Source organism: Scyliorhinus torazame, chromosome 2 (genome assembly GCF_047496885.1).
Source record: "Scyliorhinus torazame isolate Kashiwa2021f chromosome 2, sScyTor2.1, whole genome shotgun sequence".
NCBI lineage: Eukaryota > Metazoa > Chordata > Chondrichthyes > Carcharhiniformes > Scyliorhinidae > Scyliorhinus > Scyliorhinus torazame.
Genome location: NC_092708.1, coordinates 245,496,855 through 245,521,835, shown reverse-complemented (window position 1 = coordinate 245,521,835; position 24,981 = coordinate 245,496,855). Strand labels below are relative to the sequence as shown.

The 24,981-nt window shown below is 51.1% G+C and overlaps 1 protein-coding gene across 3 annotated transcripts in view; it reads right to left on the bottom strand.

The window, feature by feature from the left end:
* LOC140396948 (peroxisomal N(1)-acetyl-spermine/spermidine oxidase-like) overlaps positions 1-24,981 on the bottom strand; it is a 77,787-nt gene that overhangs the window by 26,561 nt on the left and 26,245 nt on the right. For 2 of the 3 annotated variants that reach the window (XM_072485909.1, XM_072485927.1), the window contains exons 2-5: positions 24,348-24,436; positions 21,754-21,920; positions 19,509-19,971; positions 7,071-7,264 (exon numbers count right to left, since the gene is read on the bottom strand). In XM_072485909.1, the coding sequence (XP_072342010.1) occupies positions 7,071-7,264; positions 19,509-19,971; positions 21,754-21,920; positions 24,348-24,436 (913 nt within the window). The remainder of the gene's footprint in view (positions 1-7,070; positions 7,265-19,508; positions 19,972-21,753; positions 21,921-24,347; positions 24,437-24,981) is intronic. The other variant, XM_072485918.1, reaches the window with a different exon arrangement.

The window sequence follows — 24,981 nt, the reverse complement described above, 5'->3', positions numbered from 1 at the left end:
CCAGCGCTGATTCAGGGAGATTAAAGCGGACCTGCTGGAGCCGATGAAGGCTTCTATCGACAAGCTGCTGGAGACCCAGACGGCCCAGGGGGGTGGCGATCCGCGAGGTCCGACAAAGGTCTCCGACAACGAGGACAAGATCTTAGGCCTTGCGGTAAAGGTGCACGAGGCGCTCCACAAGAAATTACAGGAACGGTTCGATTAGATGGAGAATCGGTCGAGGCGGAAGAACTTGCAGATTCTGGGCCTCCCGGAGGGGCTGGAGGGGTCGGACGTGGGGGCCTATGTGGTCACCATGCTAAACTCAGTGATGGGAGCGGGCTCCTTCCAGGGGCCCCTGGATCTGGAAGGGGCCCATAGAGTGCTGGCGAGGAGGCCCAAGGCTAACGAGCCGCCACGGGCGGTGTTGGTGCGGTTTCATCGGTTCGCTGATCGGGAGTGCGTGCGCAGGTGGGCCTAGAAAGAGAGGAGTAGCAGGTAGGAGAATGCGGAGGTTCGAATATACCAGGACTGGAGTGTGGAGGTGGCGAAGAAGAGGGCCAGGTACAATCGGGCGAAGGTGGTGCTGCACAGGAAGGGGGTGAAGTTTGGCATGCTGCAGCCGGCGCAACTGTGGGTCACCTACAAGGACCGGCACCATTATTTTGAGTCTCCGGAGGAGGCGTGGGCCTTTGTCCAGGCCGAGAAACTGGACACAAACTGAGGGTCGAGATGGGTGGTCGGGGATTGCTGTTGGGGTGTTACACTTTGAGGGGGGGTTCTTTGCTCTTATTTCTGTTTGGCTCGATGAGGGTGGCTAGGGTGGGTTGGGCACTGTTTTGGTTGGGTCTGTTGGGTAGGCTCTTGGAGGGGGGTAAGTAAATGAAGTAGGGGTGGATGGCCGGTAGGGGGGATGGGGCCCCGCGGGGGAGGGTGAGGCCTGAGTCGAGGGTGAGGGGACTGGGCCTGTAAAAGGAGCGGCGACAGAGGTGGCAGGGCCGGGCAGGTGGAAAGCGTGGGCTTTTTCCCACGCTGAAGGCTAGAGGGGGCGAGGCCGGGGTGGGGAAGCGAGGGTTGTTTCCCGCGCTTGGGATGGAAGGGGGAGGCGGAGAGCCTGTGGATGGGTAATGGAGGCGGAGGACACTTCGAGATTTGCAAGGCCGGTGGCTAGGGAATTTTCATTCTTCTCGCATGTTCATAAGGCTTATTCCCAGATCGACTTCTTTATTATGAGTAGGGCGCTGATAGCGAGAGTAGAGGATACCGAGTACTCGCCGATACCCATTTCGGATCACGCCCCACATTGGGTAGACCTAGAGCTGGGGGAGGAGAGAGACCAGCGCCTGCTGTGGTGCTTGGAGGTGGGGCTGTTGGTGGACAAGGAGGTGAGTGAGCGGGTCCGAGGAAGCATAGAGAGATACCTGGAGGCCAACGATAACGGGGAGGTCCGAGTGAGGATGGTATGGGAGGCGCTGAAGGCGGTAGTTAGGGGAGAGCTCATCTCCATTAGGGCCCACAAGGAGAGGAGAGAGCAGAGGGAGAGGGAGAGGCTGGTGGGGGAGATGGTGAGGGTAGACAGGAGGTATGCGGAGGTGCCGGAGGAGGCACTGTTGAGGAAGAGGCGTAGCCTCCAGGCCGAATTCAACCTGTTGACCACCAGGAAGGCGGAGGTGCAGTGGAGGAAGGCCCAGGGGGCGATTTATGAGTATGAGGAAAAGGCAAGTTGGATGCTGGCGCATCAGCTTCGGAAGCGGGACGCAGCTAGGGAGATTGGGGGAGTTAAGAATCGGGGAGGGAGTGTGGTACAGAGTGGGGTTGACATCAATGGGGTCTTCAGGGAGTTTTATGAGGAATTGTATCGGTCCGAGCCCCCACAGGAGGAGGGAGGGATGGGCCGCTTTCTGGACCAAGTGAGGTTTCCGAAGGTGGAGGGGGGACTTAGCGGGATTGGGGGCCCCGATTGGGCTGGAGGAGCTGGCTAAAGGGATAGGGAGCATGCAGGCGGGGAAGGCACGGGGCCAGACGGTTTCCCGGTCGAATTCTACAAGAAATATGTGGACCTGTTGGGCCCGTTGCTAGTTAGGACCTTCAATGAGGCAAGGGAGGGGGGGGGGGGGGGGGGGGCTTTGCCCATGACGATGTCCCGGGCACTGATCTCCTTGATCCTGAAACGGAACAAGGATCCCCTGCAGTGTGGGTCTTACAGACCGATTTCGTTGTTAAATGTAGATGCCAAGGTGCTGGCAAAGGTCTTAGCCATGAGAATTGAGGATTGTGTGCCGCAGGTGATCCACGAAGACCAGACGGGATTCGTGAAGGGGAGGCTGTTGAACGCGAATGTGCGGAGGCTCCTGAACATTATTATGATGCCGGCGAGGTAGGGGGAGGCGGAGATAGTGGTGGCGATGGACGCTGAGAAGGCCTTCGATAGGGTAGAGTGGGGGTACTTGTGGGAGGTGCTGAAGAGGTTCGGGTTTGGGGAGGGGTTTGTCAGGTCGGTTAGGTTGCTGTACGAGGTCCCGGTGGCGACTGTGGCCTCGAACAAGAGGAGGTCTGAGTACTTTCGGTTGCATCGAGGGACGAGGCAGTGGTGTCCCCTGTCCCCCCTGCTCTTCGTGCTGGCGATTGAGCCCCTGGCTATGGCACTGAGGGAGTCGAGGAGCTGGAGTGGGTTGGTGCGGGGCGGGGAGGAGCATAGGGTGTCGCTCTATGCAGACGACTTGCTGCTATATGTGACGGACCCGGTGGGGGGAATGCCGGAGGTAATGAGGATCCTCAGGGAGTTCGGGGATTTCTCAGGGTACAAGCTCAACATGGGGAAGAGCGAGTTGTTCGTGGTTCACCCAGGGGACCAGGAGAGGGGGATTGGCGAGCTCCCACTAAAAAGGGCGGAGAGGAGCTTCAGGGACTTGGGGGTCCAGTTGGCCAGGAGCTGGGGGGCCCTGCATGGACTTAATTTCACGAGGCTGGTGGAGCAAATGGAGGAGGAGTTCAAGAGGTGGGACATGTTGCCGCTGTCCCTGGCGGGTGCTCCCAAGGTATTTGTTCCTGTTCCAGTGCCTCCTCATGTTTATCCCGAAGACCTTCTTTAGGCGGGTCAATAGGAGCATAACGGGGTTTGTGTGGGCGCGAGGGACTCTGAGGGTGAGAAGGGTGTTCCTGGAGTGGAGTAGGGATGGGGTGGGGCTGGCACTGCCCAACCTCTGTGGGTACTACTGGGCCGCCAATGCGGCGATGGTGCGCAAGTGGGTGATGGAGGGGGAGGGGGCTGCATGGAAGAGGCTGGAGACGGCGTCTTGTGAGGGTACGTGTCTGGAGCGCTGGCAACGGCGCCACTGCCGCTCCCTCCAATGAGCTATACCACGAGCCTGGTAGTGGCGGCTACCCTCAAAATCTGGGGGCAGTGGAGGCGGCACAGGGGGGAAGTTGGGGCCTCGGTTTGGACCCCAATACGGGGGAACCACCGGTTTGTCTCAGGGAGAGTAGATGGAGGGTTTTCGGGGTGGCACAGGGCAAGGATAAGAAGGTTGGGGGACCTGTTTGTGGACGGGAAGTTCGCGAGCCTGAGTGAACTGGAGGAGAAGTACGGGCTCCCCCCCGGGGAACACCTTCAGATATTTACAGGTAAGGGCGTTTGCCAGGCGGCAAGTGGTGGAATTTCCACAGCTGTTGCCACGCACAGTATAGGACAGGGTTCTCTCGGGGGGGTGGGTTGGAGTGGGGAAGATCTCGGAAACTTACCAAGTGATGCAGGAGGAGGAGGAGGCCTCGGTAGTGGAGTTGAAAGGTAAGTGGGATGAGGAGTTGGGAGAGGAGATCGAAGAGGGGACGTGGGCAGATGCCCTAGGGAGGGTGAACTCTTCCTCTTCATGCGTGAGGCTCAGCCTCATACAGTTTAAGGTGTTGCACAGGGCACACATGACAGGGCCAAGGATGAGCCGGTTCTTTGGGGGAGAGTACAGGTGTGTTAGGTGCTCAGGGAGCCCAGCAAATCACACCCATATGTTCTGGGCATGCCCAGCGCTGGAGGAATTTTGAAAGGGCATGGCGCGGACGGTGTCGGGGGTGGTAGGATCCAGGGTCAAGCCGGGCTGGGGGCTCGCAATATTTGGGGTGGCAGAGGAGCCGAGAGTGCAGGAGGCGAAAGAGGCCGGTATTCTGGCTTTTGCGTCCCTGGTAGCCCGGCGAAGGATTCTTCTTCAGTGGAGGGATGCGAGGCCCCCAAGCGTGGAATCCTGGATCAGCGATATGGCAGGGTTCATTAAATTGGAGAGGGTGAAATTCGCCTTAAGGGGATCGGTGCAAGGGTTCTTCAGGCGGTGGCAACTGTTCTTGGACTTCCTGGCAGAACGATAGACAATGGTCAGCAGCAGCAGCGCAACCCGGGGGGGGGGGGTGTTCTATTTTATTTTTGTCTGTTTACACTGGGGGATCTGAGGGGGTGTATATATTTGCTATGTTTGCTTTGTGTTAACTCGGGGTGTTAATTTATTATTTATGTATAGGGGGGAGGGGGGCACGGGGTTGTTTTACTTTGTTCTGTATTTAATTTTATTGGGTTTCTTTTTCATTCTGTTGTTGATATTTTGTGTATACCCTAATAAAAAATTTTTTAAAAAACTAAACGCGATGATCTTGGGATGTATTTAGGCTGGTAAAACCCTGCGGGTGAAGAAGGTGTTGCTGGAACGAGGGCGTGGGGGGGATCCGTGGGGGGGTACTGGCTCTTCCAAATTTTATAAATTATTTTTGGGTGGCCAATATTGCGATGGTAAGGAAGTGGGTAGTGGGGGAGGGGTCGGTGTGGGAACGGGTGGAGGCGGCCTCTTGTAAAAACACGAGCTTGGGGGCAATATTAACGGCACGTCTGCCATTCTCGCCAGCCAGGTACTCCACACGCCTGGTAGTAGTGGCAGCCCTGAGGGTGTGGGGACAGTGGAGGCAGCGTATGGGGTTAGAGGGTAGGTGGTCAGTGTGGGCACCGATATGTGGTAATCACCGCTTCGCTCTGGGGGGGTGCTGGATGGGGGGTTCCAGAGGTGGCAGCGGGCAGGGATCGAGAGATTTGGGGATCTTTTTATTGATGAGGGCTTCCCGAGCTTAGAGGAGCTGGAGGAGTTTTGAGTTGCCAGGTGGGAAGGCTCCGGTATCTGCAAGTGAGGAATTTTCTGCGGAGGCAGGTTTCGACCTTCCCCCACCTAGGGCTGCAGGATAAGGTGGTGTCGAGAATAGGAGTGGGAGAGGGGAAGGTTTCAGGTGTGTACAAGGAACTGATGGAGTGGGAGGGAGCCCCGATAGGGGAGGTGAAGAGAAAGTGGGAAGAAGAGCTGGGTGGGGAGTTGGAGGCTGGACTATGGATGGAGGCCCTGAGGTGAGTCAATGCATCCTCGTCGTGTGCTAGGCTCAACCTGATACAATTTATGGTGGTCCACAGGGCACACATGATGGTGGCCCGGATAAGCAGGTTCTTTGAGGGGGTGGAGAATAGGTGTGGGCGCTGTGCGGGGGTCCTGAGAACCATGTCCATATGTTTTCGGCATGTTCGAGGTTGAGGGGTTTCTGGCAGCAGTTCGCTGACGTCATGTCAGAGGGATGAAAGCTGAGGGTGGTGCCGCGTCCAGGGGTGGCCATCTTTGGTGTGTCGGACATCCGGGAGCCAGGGGTGAGAGAGGACGATTTCCTGGCTTTTTGCTCACTGGGGCCTGGAGACGGATCTTACTAGGTTGGAGGGACTCGGAATTCCCAAAATCGGGAGTATGGATCAGTGACATGGCGGGGTTTCTCAGAATCGAGAAAATTAAATTCGCCTGAAGGAGTTCGCTGCAGGGGCTTGCCTGGAGGTGGCAGCTGTTCATCAACTTCTTTGAGAAAAGGGGAGCTGGGGAAGGTGATACTGTTTGTGTAAGACGCATTGGTTGGGGTTTGACACTGGGGGGTGTGTTGGTTATATTGTTTTGTTCTTGTTGAAACCTGATGTTTAAAATTGTTAAAATTATAAATGCCTCAATAAAATATTTTCTAAAAAAAGAAAAGCTTCAACAGCATGTCCCTTTTTTTCGGAAATATCCAACTAGTTCAGTAATACAGAGACCTGTAGACGTAAGGGCCGGGATTCTCCGAAATCCCAGCCTAGTGTTGACGCTGGTGTCAAAATCGGCGCGCGTGACGCTGGCGTCAACGGGACTCCAGGCCCAGGCGTTCACCCCTTCTTCGGGGGCTAGCACGGCGTTGGAGTGTTGTGCGCTCGAAAACCGACACAATACGGCCAGCGCGGGTCCGTGAATGTGCGCCACGGTTGGTGCGGGTCCACGCACGCGCGATATGGCAGAGCCCTACAGGGGCCTGGCGCGGAGAAACATCGGCCCCCCTCAGAATTAGCCGCCTGCCGATCGGTAGGTCCCCATCGTGGGCGTGGCCACCGTGGAGGCCCCCCTCGGAGTCGGATACCACCGCCCCCCCACCAGGACGGCTCCCGCAGCCAGAACTCCGAGGTCGTGCCGGATGGAACCATAAGTAATCCACGCCAGCGGGACTTGGCGGAACTCGGCGGGCACTCGGCCCTTCGAGCGTGGAGAATCGCCAAAGCGGCCCCCGACTGGCGCGGCGGCGAGCGGAGAGTCGGCGGCCCGGCGTCGGAGCGGCGTGGCGTGATTCCCGCCCCCTCCCGGTGATTCTCCGACCCGGCGCGGGATCAGAGAATCCTGGCCAAGAATTTGATGGAGCAGTGTTTAAATCTGGCTTTATATTCGATTGGACGTGAACTCTGCCATTGTTGAAATGACCTCCTGGCACGGACCATACATCTCTTCATGTCAAAGTACATATGAGTTAGCCACGGGTCCAGAATGCTTTTTCATGGCAACGCACACTGAAAACATTTTGTTTCGATTAAAAGTAGCAGCCATTATTTTACTATACATGCAAACCCAGTCAGGAGGATCCCAACGGATTGAAGTTTATGGTCCAATCATAATGTTAGCAATAACAGTTACATATTCTGTAGAAATTGCTGATCAACTCTGGTTGCAGTTTAATGAAATAATTGCAGCTCACTAGAAGAAGGCAACTGATCACACAGTTGTCATAGTTACCCAGTGAAATGGTCACAATGACATGATCAGCCAGAATCTGGTCTCCATCTTCACACACCACTCTGACTGGATACAGTGAGCCATCCTCCCATTGAAAGCTTCCATTCCACTGGATCTGTTTGACAGGCTTCTCCAGCAGTAGCTTTTCCTTCGGGATAACCTCAAGCAATTTCTGCAATAGACTGGGGAATAATCTGGAATGGTATAAGTGGAATTAGAAATACAATGCAAACGTACATAAATAAAGATGGGGGGCAATGCACCAAGTGGATGTTAATGTCATGTCAATTTCATTGTTAAGGTGAAGAGAAGTAAGTGATGGGCTTTAATTGCCTTATGCATATAACTAAGGGATCTCACCAGGGGTTGTCACCCCCGTTCACTTGTTTATTTTGTATGAGACTATAACTAGGGGATAGTTGGGGCACTGGGTTGAGTGGGCAAAAAGCTGTGAGACTAAGCTGGCCAATAAACTCAACATACAAAAGCTCTGTGTCTTTGTTTCTACTTCATCAGCCAAAGTGGGCCAATTTAGGAAAAGGTGGGAAATATTTCCCAATTCTATGCCTACACTGATTACCCCCCAACAACACCCCCCCCACCCCTTCCCCCTCCACACCTTCGGGAGACAGCAATAGCTCATTACTCATTAGTCATCATTAATTTGCCTACTAACCAACCACTTTCTATAATTGGAAATATCCTCCACACAGAAAGTTGTCAAGTTTATTTTAATTGGACTCCGTGCTCGGCACATGACTTGACAGTTTGGTCCTATCATCCCTTCCAGCTCAAATAACCTCTTCGACCATATTTCATTATTTAAAAAAACTTTAGAAGCCCTTATATTTCTTCAAAAGGTCTCTTGGAGTCACCCTCGTGTATAAGAGCTGTAAGGTTAGTCACACTCCTTCACACTTTCACCAGATCCTTGATGTCCTTCACTGTGGGGAAGACAAAATCATTGGGATTTGTGCCCTGAGAAGAATATTTATCAAAGGAACAAGATAAATTCTTTACCCTTCACCTTAACTCCTCATCAAGGAATGTTTTAGGTTTACACATCAGCCTAAGTCTCAGAGTGAATGATGTCCAAATTTGGCTTGTTTTTGCAGCTTCTGTCAATCAGTTAGATGATATTACCAAACTCCCATCAGGATCCAAGCTACTGAATGAAGAAATTAGCTTTCTTGTGAAAAAAGTCAGACAACAAGGTCAATGAAATAACAATGACTTAGAATTATTTGGAATCATTGTTAGCAGCACTTAAACATTGAAAATGTAAATAATTAGTAGCTGAGCTTAATTGACAATAATATAATACTATAAAAAGTTCAGTTATTTTACAGTAAATCAGCAATAGCAGCTCCCTGATTATGAGTTTACAGTTGAGATTAGTGTTTAAGATTGATAAACATTAGTTTTTTAAAAAAATAATTTTTATTAAAGGTTTTCATAAAATATCAATAACAAAATGAGAAAGAAAAAAGAACCCAACAGGGTTAAGTACAAAACACAATCTAAAAAAGCAACCCCCCAAACCTCTCCCCCGCTGTACCTAAATAATAAATTAACATTAACACCTCGACTTAAGACAACAGGGGCGTCATTCTCCGACCCCCCGCCGGGTCGGAGAATGGCCGTTGGCCGCCGTGAATCCCGCCCCCGCCGAAGTCTCTGGTACCGGAGATTGGGCAGGGGTGGGAATCGGGCCGCGCCGGTTGGCGGGACCCCCCGCTCAATTCTCCAGCCCGGATGGGCCGAAGTCCCGCCCAGAAATTGTCTGTCCCGCCGGCGTTAATCAAAACTGGTATTTACCGGCGGGACCAGGCGGCGTGGGCGGGCTCCGGGGTCCTGGAAGGGGCGCGGGGCGATCTGACCCCGGGGGGTGCCCCCACGGTGGCCTGGCCCGCGATCGGGGCCCACCGATCCGCGGGCGGGCCTGTGCCGTGGGGGTACTCTTTCCCTTCCGCCTCCGCCACAGCCTCCACCATGGCGGAGGCGGAAGAGACTCCCTCCACTGCGCATGCGCGGGAAACTGTCGGCGGCCGCTGACTCTCCCGCGCATGCGCCGCATTTCCGCGCCAGCTGGCGGGGCAACAAACGCCATTTCCGCCAGCTGGCGGGGCAACAAACACATTTCCACCAGCTGGCGGGGCGGAAATCCCTCCGGAGCCGGCCTAGCCCCTCAATGTTGGGGCTCGGCCCCCAAAGATGCGGAGCATTCCGCACCTTTGGGCCGGCGCGATGCCCGTCTGATTGGCGCCGTTTTTGGCGCCAGTCGGCGGACATCGCGCCGTTGCGGGAGAATTTCGCCATAGGTGTATACACCCCCTCAGAACCTTCCAGTGTAAATACCATAAACAAAAATAAAGTAACCCCCCGCCCCCCCACCCTCCGAGCCGCTGCTGCCATTGACTAATGTCTATCGTTCTGCCAGAAAGTCTAAGAACGGTTGCTACCGCCTAAAGAACCCTTGTACCGACCCTCTCATGGCGAATTTCACCCTCTCCAATTTAATTAACCCTGCCATATCGCTGATCCAGGATTCCACGCTCGGGGGCCTCGTATCTTTCCACTGAAGGAGAATCCTTCGCCGGGCTACCAGGGACGCAACGGCCAGAATTCCGGCCTCTTTCGCCTCCTGCACTCCCGGCTCCTCTGCCACCCCAAATATTGCGAGCCCCCAGCCCGGTTTGACCCTGGATCCTACCACCCTCGACACCGTCCTCGCTACGCCCTTCCAAAATTCCTCCAGCGCTGGGCATGCCCAGAACATATGGGTGTGATTTGCTGGGCTCCCTGAGCACCTAACACACCTGTCCTCACCCCCAAAGAACTTGCTCATCCTTGTCCGGGTCATGTGTGCCCTGTGCAGCACATTAAACTGTATGAGGCTGAGCCTCGCGCATGAAGAGGAAGAGTTCACCCTCCCTAGGGCATCTGCCCACGTCCCCTCTTCGATCTCCTCTCCCAACTCCTCCTCCCATTTACCTTTCAACTCCACCACCGAGGCCTCCTCCTCCTCCTGCATCACCTGGTAAGTTTCCGAGATCTTCCCCACTCCCACCCACCCCCCCGAGAGCACCCTGTCCTGTACTGTGTGTGGCAGTAGCCGTGGGAATTCCATCACCTGCCGTCTGGCAAATGCCCTTACCTGTAAGTACCTGAAGGTGTTCCCCGGGGGGAGCCCGTACTTCTCCTCCACCTCACCTAAGCTCGCGAACTTCCCGTCCACAAACAGGTCCCCCAACTTTCGTATGCCTGCCCTGTGCCACCCCGAAAACCCTCCACCTGTTCTTCCTGGGGCGAACCGGTGGTTCCCCCGTAATGGGGTCCACGCCGAGGCCCTAACGTCCCCCCTATGCCGCCCCCACTGCCCCCAAATTTTGAGGGCCGCCACCACCACCGGGCTCGTGGTATACCTCCTTGGAGGGAGCGGCAGCGGCGCCGTTGCCAGTGCCCCCAGACTCGTACCCACACAGGACGCCGTCTCCAGCCTCTTCCATGCAGCCCCCTCCCCCTCCATCACCCACTTGCGCACTATTGTCGCATTGGCGGCCCAGTAGTACCCACAGAGGTTGGGCAGCGCCAGCCCCCCCCTCTATCTCTACTCCGCTCCAGGAACACCCTTCTCACCCTCGGAGTCCCTCGCGCCCACACAAACCCCATTATACTCCTGTTAACCCGCCTAAAAAAAGCCTTCGGGATAAACATGGGGAGGCACTGGAACAGGAACAAAAACCTTGGGAGCACCGTCATTTTGATTGACTGCACCCTACCCGCCAGGGACAGCAGCAACGCGTCCCACCTCTTGAACTCCTCCTCCATTTGCTCCACCAGCCTTGTAAAGTTAAGCCTATGCAGGGCCCCCCAGCTCCTGGCCACCTGGACCCCCAAATATCTGAAACTCCTCTCCGCCCTTTTTAGCGCGAGCTCGCCAATCCCCCTCTCCTGGTCCCCTAGCTGAACTACGAACAGCTCGCTCTTCCCCATATTGAGCTTGTACCCCGAGAAGTCCCCGAATTCCCTAAGCATCCTCATTACCTCTGGCATTCCTCCCACCGGGTCCCACACATACAGCAGCAGGTCGTCCGCATACAGCGACACCCTATGCTCCTCCCCACCCCGCACCAACCCCCTCCAGTTCCTCGACTCTCTCAGTGCCAAAGCCAGGGGTTCAATCACCAGTGCGAAGAACAGGGGGGACAGGGGACACCCCTGTCTCGTCCCTCGGTGCAACCGAAAGTACACGGACCTCCTCCTATTTGTGGCCACACTCGCCATCGGGACCTCATACAACAGCCTAACCCACCTGACAAACCCCTCCCCAAACCCAAACCTCTTCAGCACCTCCCACAGGTACCCCCACTCTATCCTATCGAACGCTTTCTCAGCGTCCATCGCCACCACTATCTCCGCCTCCCCCTCCCTCACCGGCATCATGATAACGTTCAAAACCCTCCGCACATTCGCATTCAACCGTCTCCCCTTCACAAACCCCGCCTGGTCTTCATGGATGATCTGCGGCACACGATCCTCAATCCTCGTTGCTAAGACCTTCGCCAGCACCTTGGCATCTACATTTAGCAAGGAAATCGGTCTGTAAGACCCACATTGCAGGGGATCCTTGTCCCGCTTCAGGATCAAGGAGATCAGTGCCCGGGACATCGTCGGGGGTAAAGCCCCCCGCCTCCGCCCCCCCCTCCCTTGCCTCATTGAAGGTCCTAACTAACAGCGGGCCCAACAGGTCCATATATTTTTTATAGAACTCGACCGGGAAACCATCCGGCCCCGGTGCCTTCCCCGCCTGCATGCTTCCTATCCCTTTGATCAGCTCTTCCAGCCCAATCGGGGCCCCCAGTCCCGCCACCAATCCCTCTTCCACCTTTGGAAACCTCAATTGGTCCAGGAAACGGCCCATCCCTCCCTCCTCCCGTGGGGGCTTGGATCGGTACAATTCCTCGTAGAAGTCCCTGAAGACCCCATTGATGCCAACCCCACTCCGCACCATGCTCGCTAACCTGTCCTTAACTCCCCCGATCTCCCTAGCTGCGTCCCGCTTCCGAAGCTGATGCGCCAGCATCCGGCTTGCCTTTTCCCCATACTCGTAGACCGCCCCCTGGGCCTTCCTCCACTGCACCTCCGCCTTCCTGGTGGTCACCAGGTCGAATTCGGCCCGGAGGCTGCGCCTCTTCCTCAACAATCCTTCCTCAGGTTCTTCCGCATACCTCCTGTCTACCCTCACCATCTCCCCCACCAGCCTCTCCCTCTCCCCCCGCTCCCTCCGCTCCTTGTGGGCCCTGATGGAGATCAGCTCTCCCCTCACCACTGCCTTCAGTGCCTCCCATACCATCCCCACTCGGACCTCCCCGTTGTCGTTGGTCTCCAAGTACCTCTCTATACTTCCTCCGACCCGCTCGCTCACCTCCTCGTCCGCCAACAGCCCCACCTCCAAGCGCCACAGCGGGTGCTGGTCCCTCTCCTCCCCATCTCCAAGTCCACCCAATGCGGGGCGTGGTCCAAAATGGCTATTGCCGAATACTCGGTATCCTCTACTCTCTCTATCAGCGCCCTACTCAAAATGAAAAAGTCGATTCGAGAATGAGCCTTATGGACATGTGAGAAGAATGAAAATTCCCTAGCCCCCGGCCTTGCAAATCTCCAAGGGTCCACCCCTCCCATTTGGTCCATAAATCCCCTCAACACTCTAGCCGCCGCCGGCTTCCTACCCGTCCTAGACCTGGAGCGATCCAGTGCCGGATCCAGTACCGTGTTAAAGTCTCCCCCCATTATCAGGCCCCCCACTTCCAAGTCTGGGATCCGACCCAACATACGCCGCATAAAACCCGCATCGTCCCAGTTCGGAGCATACACATTGACCAGTACCACCCTCTCTCCCTGCAACTTACCACTTACCATTATGTACCTACCGCCATTATCTGCCACAATGCTCGACGCCTCGAATAACACCTTCTTTCCCACCAAGATCACCACCCCTCGATTTTTGGCATCTAGCCCCGAATGAAACACCTGACCTACCCACCCTTTCCTCAGCCTTACCTGGTCTGCCACCTTCAGGTGTGTCTCCTGGAGCATAACCACATCCGCCTTGAGCCCCTTCAGGTGCGCGAATACGCGGGCCCGTTTAACCGGCCCATTCAGTCCCCTTACATTCCAGGTTAATCAGGGAGCTACCCGCCCCCCTCCCCCGCCGACTAGCCATGACCCCTCCTCGGCCAGCCACGCGCCCGCACCCCACACCCGGCCCGTTCCCCACAGCAGCATACCCCTGTCTCGACCCATCCCACTCGCTCCAGCTCCTCCTTGATCTTAGCAGCAGCAACCCAGTCTTCGGCGCGAGAAAAAATCCCGCGCTCTCCATCTACCAGGCCCCGCCACCAACCAAAACAGTGCCCAACCCGCCCCATCCACCCTCCCCAACCCGAAAGAGAAAAACACAGAGAAAAAGAAACCCAAAACAATGCAAAGGCCCCCCCCCGAACCAAAAATAGGCATGGCATATCCACCGCAGTCCCCAATCGCCCATCCCGACCCTCAGTCTGTGTCCAGCTTCTCGGCCTGAACAAAGGCCCATGCCTCCTCCGGAGACTCAAAATAATGGTGCCGGTCCTTGTAGGTAACCCACAGTCGCGCCGGCTGCAACATGCCAAACTTCACCCCCTTCCTGTGCAGCACCGCCTTCGCTCGATTGTACCCGGCCCTCCTCTTCGCCACCTCCGCACTCCAGTCCTGATATATCCGAACCTCCGCGTTCTCCCACCTGCTGCTCCTCTCCTTCTTGGCCCACCTGAGCACACACTCCCGATCGACGAACCGATGGAACCGCACCTGCACCGCCCGCGGAGGCTCGTTAGCCTTGGGCCTCCTCGCCAACACTCTATGGGCCCCTTCCAGCTCCAGTTTAGCATGGTGACTACATAGGCCCCCACGTCCGGCCCCTCCAGCCCCTCCGGGAGGCCAAGAATCCACAGATTCCTCCGCCTCGACCGATTCTCCATCTCCTCGAACCGCTCCTGCCATTTCTTGTGCAGCGCCTCGTGCGCCTCCATCTTTACCGCCAGGACTAAGATCTCGTCCTCATTGTCAGAGATCTTTTGTTGAGCCTCTCCGATCGCCACTTCCTGAGCCGTCTGTGTCTCCAGCAGCTTATCAATAGAAGCCTTCATCGGCTCTAGCAGGTCCGTTTTAATCTCTCTGAGGCAGCGCTGGATACCCTCCTGTTGCTCCTCCGCCCACTGCCTCCACGCTGCCTGGTCTCCGCCCGCCGTCATTTTGTCCTTCTTCCCTCCCTTCTTCTGGTCCACCTTTTTTGTCACCCCACTCCTAGTTAAAGCCATATACTGACGGGGAGCTATTATTAAGTCCTTCCCACACCAGGAAACGTCGAAGAAGTGCCCTTAGGGGCCCTGAAAAGAGCCCAAAAGTCTCACGAGGGAATCCTTTTGGCAGTGTTCACTTCACCAATCTGCCCCAAAATGTCTGTGGAAACTCCTGAAAAAGGTCTAAGAGTCCGTTCCAGACGGGAGCTGCCGAATGCGCAACCTACTCCTCCATGGCCGCCACCGGAAGCCTCATCCCCGCTTCTTCAGTGTCCTTGGTGAGATCTTTTCATAGTTGTTCCCTCTGCTGTTAGAATTCACTTTTGATAAAGGCCCTCAGGTCAGTTTGCAGCTTTAAGCTTGCCCTTCCCCAGCCTGCATGCTGGAAGAGGCCCTGTTTATCCTGTTGCAGCCAAATCTTTTACTGTTTCTGCCGGGTCTGGTAGCCAAAAGACATAACATTCCTGGGGGACACCGTCAGGGGAATGCTGCAGTCTTCTTGCCACACCGGGAAATGTCAAACAAATGCCATGGGGGCCCTGTAAAAGAGCCCAAAAGTCCGTTCCAAGCGGGCGCTACCGAATATGCGACCTAGCTCTGCATAGCCGCACCCGGAAGTCGATTGATAAACATTAGTGAGATTAACATTGCATTATAGTCCTTAGATAACTGACCAGGTAACAATGTTAGATACCTAGTGTACTCCAGTCTCTTTGAAGTGTCAACCTGGATTCCTTGGTAATACTCTCGCATTAATCAGAAGGTCATGAGTTCAAATCCCATTCCAGAGAGCACATAATCTGAGCTAACACTTTAGTGAGGTGCTGAGGAAGTCCTGCCCTGACAGTGGTGCCATCTTGTAAATGAGATTGAGGTCCTGTATTTCCGCTTCGTTAGATGAAAAAAAAAAAATTTTTTTGCAGAAAAATAGGAAACTTTTCCTGGTCTCCTAGCCAATACTTAGCATTCATCCAACTTCACTAAGACAGAATACCTGGTCAATATCACATTATTATCATGGGATCGTGCAGTGCAAAAAAATTGGCCTGTGTTTTCCTGCACTACAACATCGACTACAAACCACTTGAACCATTTCCTCCTGCTCTCTCAAGTAAAAATTGTAATCCTGTTGGCTTTCAATATAGGTACTAACAAAATCTGCAAAGTTCTGTCAAAACCTTTACCCTATTTACTTTCATGAGACTTTGACCTTGCTGGCTAGGCCAGCATTTTTATTGTCCATTCCTAATTGCCCTTGCGAAGGAGCTGGTGAGCCACATTCTTGAAATTTTGCAGTCCATGTGATGTAGGTGTAGTGATCTCTATATGTGCATGTACCACAAGGGTTTAATGTGTAATCAGTAGCACCACATAATCACTAGAGGGCCAGACCAACAGGGGTATAAAAGGCAACCACATCTGGCTCTCTCGGGGGTGCACTGTGACCAGGGCAATCGCAGAGTAGTTCAGATGGCTAGTGGAGTTACGTATAGTTACTGTAGTTAGATCTTGTTAACCTTATCACTAGTATCAAAGTTAAAGTAAAGAACTCATGCAATTATTGTTATAGTTACTCAATAAACCTTTTGTTACTACTGGATGAGTTTGAGTCTTCTTCATCGAGATTCAGAAGACCTCTTCATTAGCCAAGGATTGAGTAGCACATGTTACCTACCACACAAGTAACAAAACAGTAGGTATGCTCAGTGCTGTTAGGGGGTTGTTCTAGGACTTTGATCCAGCTATAGCGAAGAAATGGCGATACAGTTTCAAGTCAGGAAGGTGTGTAACTTGGAAGGGAACTTGCCGATTGTGGTGCATCCACTGCACTTGCTGTTCTAACTAAGGAGGATACAAATAACCTTCCAGAAATACTAGGGGATAAAGGGACTTGCATGAAGGATGAACTAAATTCTCATTGGTCAGGAAATTGTATCGGGGAAATTGATGAGACGAAAACACGATAGGTCCCCAGGGCCTGATGCTCTGCATTGCAGAGTACTTGTGGCGGCATGTCTTATGAGGAAAGGTTGAGGGTGCTAGGCCTTTTCTCATTAGAGCGGAGAAGGATGAGGGGCGACTTGATAGAGGTTTGTAAGATGATCAGGGGAATAGATAGAGTAGACAGTCAGAGACTTTTTCCCCGGGTGGAACACACCATTACAAGGGGACATAAATTTAAGGTGAAAGGTGGAAGATATAGGAGGGATATCAGAGGTAGGTTCTTTACCCAGAGAGTAGTGGGGGCATGGAATGCACTGCCTGTGGAAGTAGTTGAGTCGGAAACATTAGGGACCTTCAAGCAGCTATTGGATAGGTACATGGATTACGGTAGAATGATATAGTGTAGATTTATTTGTTCTTAAGGGCAGCACGGTAGCATTGTGGATAGCACAATTGCTTCACAGCTCCATGGTCCCAGGTTCGATTCCGGCTTGGGTCATTGTCTGTGCGGAGTCTGCACGTCCTCCCCGTGTCTGCGTGGGTTTCCTCCGGGTGCTCCGGTTTCCTCCCACAGTCCAAAGATGTGCGGGTTAGGTGAATTGGCCAATGATAAATTGCCCTTAATGTCCAAATTGCCCTTGGTGTTGGGTGGAGGTGTTGAGTTTGGGTAGGGTGCTCTTTCCAAGAGCCGGTGCAGACTCAAAGGGCCGAATGGCCTCCTTCTGCACTGTAAATTCAATGATAATCTATGATTAATCTAGGACAAAGGTTCGGCACAACATCGTGGGCCGAAGGGCCTGTTCTGTGCTGTATTTTCTATGTTCTATGTTCTATGGTAGCACAGTGGTTAGCATTGTTGCTTCACAGTACCAGGGATCCAGGTTTGATTCTGGCTTGGGTCACTGTCAGTGCGGAGTCTGCACATTCTGCCCGTGTCTGTGTGGGGAGATGCGGGTGTGCGGATGCACCGGTTTGCTCCCACATGTCCTGAAAGACATGCGTGTCAGATGAATTGGACATTCTGTAGTCTCCCTCTGTGTACCCAAACAGGTGTCGGAGTGTGGCGACTTGGGGATTTTCACAGTAACTTCATTGCAGTGTTAATGTAAGCCTACTTGCGACACTAATAAAGATTATTATTATTATGATTATTATTACAGAGTGAAATTGGTGATCATTTTCCCGCATTTAAGAGACTCTGGAAGAGTTCTAATCGATTGGAGGGTAGCTAATGTAACCCCACTTTTTAAGAAGGAAGGGAGAGAGAAAACGGAGAATTATAGACCGGTTAGCCTGACATCAGTGGTGGGGAAAGTGTGGAACAATTATTTCGGATGAAATAACTGAGCATTTGGAAAGTGGGGACAGAATCAATCTAAGTCAGCATGGATTCACTAAAGTGAAGTCATGCTTAACAAATCTTCTGGAATTTTTTGAGGATGTGTCCAGTGGAGTGGACAAGGGTGAACCAGTGGATGTTGTGTATCTGGACTTTCAAAAGGCTTTTGACAAGGTCCCAAGCAAGAGACTGGTGAGCACAATTAAAGCTCATGGTATTGGGGGTGATGTACTGATGTGGATAGAGAACTGGTTGGCAGACAGGAAGCAGAGAATGGTAATAAACAGGTAGTTTTCGGAGTGGCAAGCAATGACTAGTGGGGTACCGCAAGGTTCAGTGCTGGGAACCCAGCTGTTCACAGTATACATTATGATTTGGACAAAGGAATTGCATGCAATAGCTCCAAATTTGCAGACAACAGTAAACTGAGTGGCAGTGCGTGCTGTGAAGAGGATGCAAAGATGCTGCAGGGTGACTTGGACAGGCTGGTTGAGTGGGCAAATACTTGGCAAATGCAATATAATGTGGTAAATGTGAGTTTATCCACTTTGGTGGCAAAAACAGGAAGGCAGATTATTATCTGAATGGAGGCAGTTTAGGAAAAGGGGAAGTGCAATGAGACCTGGGTGTCCTGGTAGAACAGTCGCTGAAGGTTGGCATGCAGGTACAGCAGGCGGTGAGGAAAGCTAATGGCATGCTGGCCTTCATAGCGAGAGGATTGAGTATAGGAGTAAGGATGTCTTGCTGCAGTTATACAGAGCCTTGGTGAGGTCACACCTTGAGTATTGTGTGCAGTTTTGGTCTCCTAGTTTGAGGAAGGGCATTCTTGCTATTGAGAGTGTCCAGCGAAGGTTCACCAGACTAATTCCCGGGATGGCAGGACTGATATATGAGGAAAGACTGGATTGACTGGGCTTGTACTCACTGAAGTTTAGGAGAACGAGAGGGGATCTCATAGACACATATAAAATCCTGATGGGACTGGACAGGCTAGATGTGGGAAGAATGTTCCCGATGTTGGGGACGTCCTGAACTAGGGGGTTACAGCCTAAGAATAAGAGGTAAGCTATTCAGGACTGAGATGAGGAAGAACTTCTCTCAGAGAGTTGTGAACTTGTGGAATTCTCTACCACAGAAAGCTGTTGGGGCCAGTTCATTCGGTATATTCAAGAGGATGTGGCCCTTGCGCCTAAAGGGATCAAGAGGTTATGGAGGGAAAGCGGGAGTGGGATACTGAATTTGCATGATCAGCCATGATCATATTGAATGGTGGTGCAGGCCCAAAGGGTCGAATGGCCTACTCCTGCACCTATTTTCTATGTTTCTAAGAGGGGAGGGGGTAAACCTTGGTTACCTGATGTGGAAAAGGACCCAAGGAGTGAGGCAGTCCCCCTAATCCCACCCAAGCCTAAGCAGAGTGACGTGCCAGGCTTCCCCTCCATCCCTCAACTCCCCTCAGTGGATTCAAAATTTTGCACAAGTGGGAAGCAGCCCTTAAGTGGTCAAGGGCTAGGGTAGGGGCATCCCTGGTAAAATTGAGGACAGCTCGGGGGGTAGGTGGGAGAGCAGAGAGAAGGCTACCCGAGGGATTTTTACAGGCCCTCCCATCTGCAAATCCACCTGCTGGGACCCTTACAATTCTGCCCCACATTTTAAAAATATTTCACACGAATCATGACCCAAGTTAAATTTTGGCCTCTGGATCACAAATCCAGTATCATAAACATGCGAATGACTAAAATACTAAAGCCTATGAACATTATGTAGAGTGTCACTGTGATCAGCATAAAGTGCCAGATGTGCTTTTCTTACCCTGGAGAATTTCGGTCATCACCTTCGATGTTCTTATACTCTTCATATTCATGTACGGACACGTCTGCCAGCCCATTTGTTGCAAGGTGGATACACTGCCACTTCATTGACATACTCAGCACCCCCAACTTCTGTCTCCTCAGGTCAACATGATCACCACTCCATTGTGCGAGTAACATTTTTACTTCCTCTAAGTAGACGTCAGCAATGCTTTTAGCTTGTGTGTAGCCTCTCTCTTGAGCGAGAAGATGAGCACGCCTCAGAATGCTGCTGGCAAGATTCCTCATTTCCTCAGTGAAGTTAAGATCGAGCTGTTTCTGTGTATTGGTGAGCACTGACCATTCAGTCTCTGACTTATTGTATACTTGCTTCAGAAGGTTATGCTCTTTGGCCAGTTGAAAAATGGGATTCTTCATACTAGCCCCATGTATGTACTGCGCCCCTTCAGGAACCACTGATTTGCCTAAGTATATTGAGATATAAACTTCAATTACAGAAGTAAGCACTGCACCAAGCAATTTCTTTGAAAAAATAATTGAAGGTATTATCAATCATCAACAATTTTCAAAGGTTAATTTTATAAATTAAAAATATACATATTGGAAAAAGCTTACTTTCCACAAATAAACACAATACCTGAGTTGAGATTTTCCCCATGTCACTCATCTGATTTGGTTCTCTATTCTTTCATTTCAACTCTAAAAGCATCATTAAAACAACACTTTGAATCTGTGCAACTGGAATTTTTGCACATGCTACTAACTTAGACCTTCTCATTGATGTTCCATCCAACTGGCCCATATCTTACATATCATCTGGACTCGAAACGTTAGCTCTTTTCTCTCCCTACAGCTGCTGCCAGAGCTGCTGAGATTTTCCAGCATTTTCTTTTTGGTTTCAGATTCCAGCATCCGCAGTAATTTTATCTTACATGTGTGAGATACGTCAATATTCAAGATGGAATATAAATGCGTGTGCAAAATCCGTTGTTGAATTTTGAGCATGATGAATACTGTTACTTTGCCCTCAGAGGAGAATGTCTTTCAATTTACTACAATTCATAATGTAATATCCTGCACCTGACCTAAGGGATGGGAATGCTTGTCTACCCCTTGCTGCTTGCGGGGTACGAACCCCCCCACTAAGGGCGGGGGTAGCCCAATTACCCAGTGTACATAAGGTCGACCAGTAAGGCACCGACCAGAAAGGAATCTGGTGGTGGTCTACCGGGAAGTGTGCATAATCGTTTGTGAATAAAACTTTGTTCTTATTTTTACTCGGTGTGGATGTCCCGTGTCCTTATTAAACATAAAGAATTGATAAACCTTGGGTCTGAGTCTTTGGGTTCAAGTGTCAGAAACGGCTTCCGGTAACACAAGTATCTAATTCCCTTTGGCGTTATTTTTGGACCGTGAGTCAGCCTTTGCTGTTCTCCAGAGGTAATCTGTCAAATGAAGTCAGAAAAGACATCACTTGAACATTGGTAAATGTGACCACATTCAGTATACTGCGTATGAGTACATTAGAGAGCTAATGGAATTCCTGTTATGACACTCTTTTACATTTAAAATTAAAAGATTATACACTTGTATATTTGGAATATCTAATGTCTACGTTGCTTTGTGAACAGTATATCTAATAAACCTATATGAAAAATCTACACTCATTTAGTAGCAGGAAGCAACAGGTAAACATATTCGTTGCTGATCAACTGGGGGCCGTTTTAGCTCAGTGGGCTAGACAGCTGGTTTGTGATCCAGAACAAGGCCAGCAGGGCAGGTTCAATTTCTATACTGGCGGAGATTATTCATGAAGGCCCTGCCTTCTCAACCTTGCCCCTCTCCCGACGGGTGGTGATCCTCAGGTTAAAACACCACCAGTCAAGCAGCCTATGGTTATCTGGGACTGAATGGTGAATTTTATCTTATCGTAGTTGTGCAGTGATTTTTTTTTTTAAGTGCGAAATCAATCAAGGATAGTGAATCTGTAGAATCCTTTACCGTAGAGAACTGTAGAGGGTGGGTCATTAAGTACGTTCACAATTGAGATAGATAGATTTTTATTCAGTAGGAGAATCAAAGGTTGTGGGGATAAAGTGGAGTTGAGGATTATCATATCAAATCGGTCATGACCTCATTGAATAGTGGAGCAGACTCCATGGGCCGAATGGCCTACTTCTGCTGCTACGTCTTATGGTCTAATTAATTTCCAAAGTCCTACATATTCTTTGTTTCATTAGGCATACCAAATGGACAGTTTCTGATGCGTCCTCCAGGTTGACTTGATGCCTCAATAATCTGTACATCAGTGAAACCTTGCTTCAACAGTTTCCCAGCAGCTGCCACTCCAGCTATCCCAGCTCCGACAACGATCACCTTTGGACTTCTCTTCAGTGAATTCTTGGAGTTCATCCTTCAAAACAAAAGACACAAGCAAATATAATACTAATTTTCTGCAACATCAGAATGCAAAAAGGGAACTGCAACAGCCTTGTGTTGCTGTGATAAACTTCCCTGTTTAAAATCAGTCCTTGTGCAGGGTGGGGGCGGGGGGGATGCAGTTTGACTGATAGCTAAGCATCACCCACTTGTGTAATGAGTTTTTTTGCTTTCCAATTGGCTTAGGAAAGCACTGCGTAACAAGAATGGTTGAGTTAGCTGACAAGAAGCTGGAGGGCAGGGATGATCATGTTCATGGGATGAAACTTCCAGGAACGCATTTAAACACAGTTGGCAACCCTAAGTTACAATTTCTCAAAAGACAGCTCCAAAATCTCCAAATGACAGCTGGAAGACTGATTGGAGAGATAAATAAATAGTGCCGTACTTAAAACCCAACTGTAATAGATTATATTGGTTCTTTGAGTTGCAGCCTTATTTTATCAACTGAGGTAAATTGATAAAAGACATTCCACTCAAACTCTTTCTAATTTTTATACAATTTGCATATTTTAACTGTTCAGGGAATCACAGAATTGATGTGGTGCAGAAGGAGGCCATTTGGCTCATCGTGCCTGCACCAACTCTTCAAACAAGCGTCATGGCTTAGTGCCATTTCCCCTGCTTTTTTCTGGGCCCCCTGCACATTGTATCTATTCAAATAATCATCGAATGTCCCCTTGAATGTCTCGATTGAAGCTGCCTCCACCACACTTCCAGGCAGTGCATTCTAGACCTGAACCACAAGATGTGTGAAAAAGTTTGTTCTCATATCACATTTGCTTCTTTTGCAACTCACTTTAAATCTGTCCTCTCTTGATCTCAATCTTCTTGCGAGCAGGAACAGTTTCTCTCTATCTACTGTGCCCAGCCCCCCTCATGATTCTGAGTATTTCTATCCGATCTCCTCTCTAGCCTTCTTCTCTCCAAGGAGAACAGTCCCAATCTCTCCAATCTATCCTCATAACTAAAGCTTCTCATCCCTAAAATCATTGGATTCACATCCTCCTATAGTGTGGTGCCCAGATCTGTACACAGTGCTCCAGCTGAGGTCTAACTCATGCCTTGTATAAATTCAGGTTAACCTCCTCCTTCTTAGGCTCTATGCCCCGAATAATAAAGTCCAGAATACTATTTGCTTTATTAACTGATCTCTCCACCTCTCCTGTCGCCTTCAATGATCTATACACATATACACTCAGGTCCCTCTGCTCCCGTACTACTTTATGGATTCTACCCCATATTTTATATTCATGGGATCCAAGGATAGGGCAGGATAATGGAACTGAGGTAGCTGATCAGCTATGACCATAATGTAGAGTGAAGTAGACAAGAGGGATCGCATTGCTTACTCCTGCTCCTATTTCCTTTTGTTCAAAAAATGAAATTTTAAAGGCCTCATTCAACCTACTTCTCCTTTGGTAGAATGGAATCGGAGGGTGCAATTTAACTATAAAAATCAGAGTCCGTTCTGGGTGAGATTAGCGAGGTCATTCCCAACACTTTCCTGGTCCCGACAAGGAATTGCCCCCCGAGGCTGCATTTTAGTGAAATTTCCTGCACTGAGCAGCTCTGGTGAGCCATTTTTAAATAGTGCCCCAATGTCCCGACCCCCTGACGTGACCGCCAGACAACCCCCAATGCCCCAACTCACCTATTGGGGGTCTTTGATCTCCCGTGCATCCCACCACATGCCGGCAGTCCTCCCCCCAGGCCCGAACCCCGTGCAAAATGCCAGTGTGAAACCTTGACACTGGCATCCTGGCACCCTGGCCGTGCCAGGGTGGTGCTTGGGTGGCACTGCCAGGGTGCCAGGCTGGCAGTGCCAGGTGCTAGCCTGGCTAGAGGCCGACCACCCGGGGGCCTACAATCGCCTGGAAGACCCCCCCAAATGCCGGCTGGAGACCCCTTGGCGAGGCCAATAGATGCCAGGTGCTTGTTAGATTTGGCGGCAGTATAACTAAGCGGCCTTTTAAGCTCTTTTAAGTATGTGAGTGTGGGTTTTGCCCATTGTGGGCAGTATCCAGATCGCGATGTCTCGCGAGATCTCGTTAAATCTCACAACGCTTAACGACCTTCGGGAATCCCGGGAGAGGCCTCTTCCGGATCTACCTGCCACACCTGTCCTGATTCCGGTGGTATGCGGCTGGTAAACCATGGCTGGAATCTTTCAGAAGCAGACAATAATCAAATAACCCAAATAAATTTTCAAGTAGGAGTTGCTGCTTGTTAACCTGGCTTCACCTCCAAGTTTAAAAATGGCTAAAGCTTCCAGTAAATTAGCACCAGTCTAGTCCCTTCCAATCATGTGCTATTTCTAACCATGCAGATGGGCTTTGGCTAACAGAAAAAATATGCTTTTAATATTTTCTCATTTTAAATTGGAACTAATCACACTTACATGGAGCCTATAATAGGAGGACAAAGTGCTGCAGATGCTGGAAATCCAAAATATAAAATGCAGGAAATACTCAGCAGACCAGGCAGCATCTGTGGAGAGAGAAACAGAGGCAGCATTTCAGGTCCCTTAACTGCATCAGTTCTGATGAAGGATCGCTAACATCTGGTTCTCTCGACACAGATGCTGCCAGACGTGCTGAGTATTTCCAGCGCTCCTTGTTTTTACTGGAGCAAAAATAACCCCCTTTTTCCAGCCCTCCAAAAAATAATCAGACTCTTGTAAACTTCTCATTCCTCTTCAGCAAGACACCTAGCAGCAACTCTCAGAGCTGGTTTGGCACAATATTAAATATAAATTTCAGGAAAAAAGTTAAGGTATGAAGAAAACATAAGCAACAATGTCAAAACAATAAATGGATCATTTTAAAAATGAATAATTTATAAAAACGATCATTAGAAAGTGCCAAGCAAGAGAACTAACCATTTTTGTCTTTTCATTTAAAAAGCAGAGCTAGAGAGAGACAGACTAGGTCCCAAGCTCTGGAAGGGGGAGGGGACCGGGGCTGAGTTGAGTTGGGTTTAACTAACATTAATCTTGTGGTCTTGTCTGGTGGCGCACACTCTGAGTCGGCCTC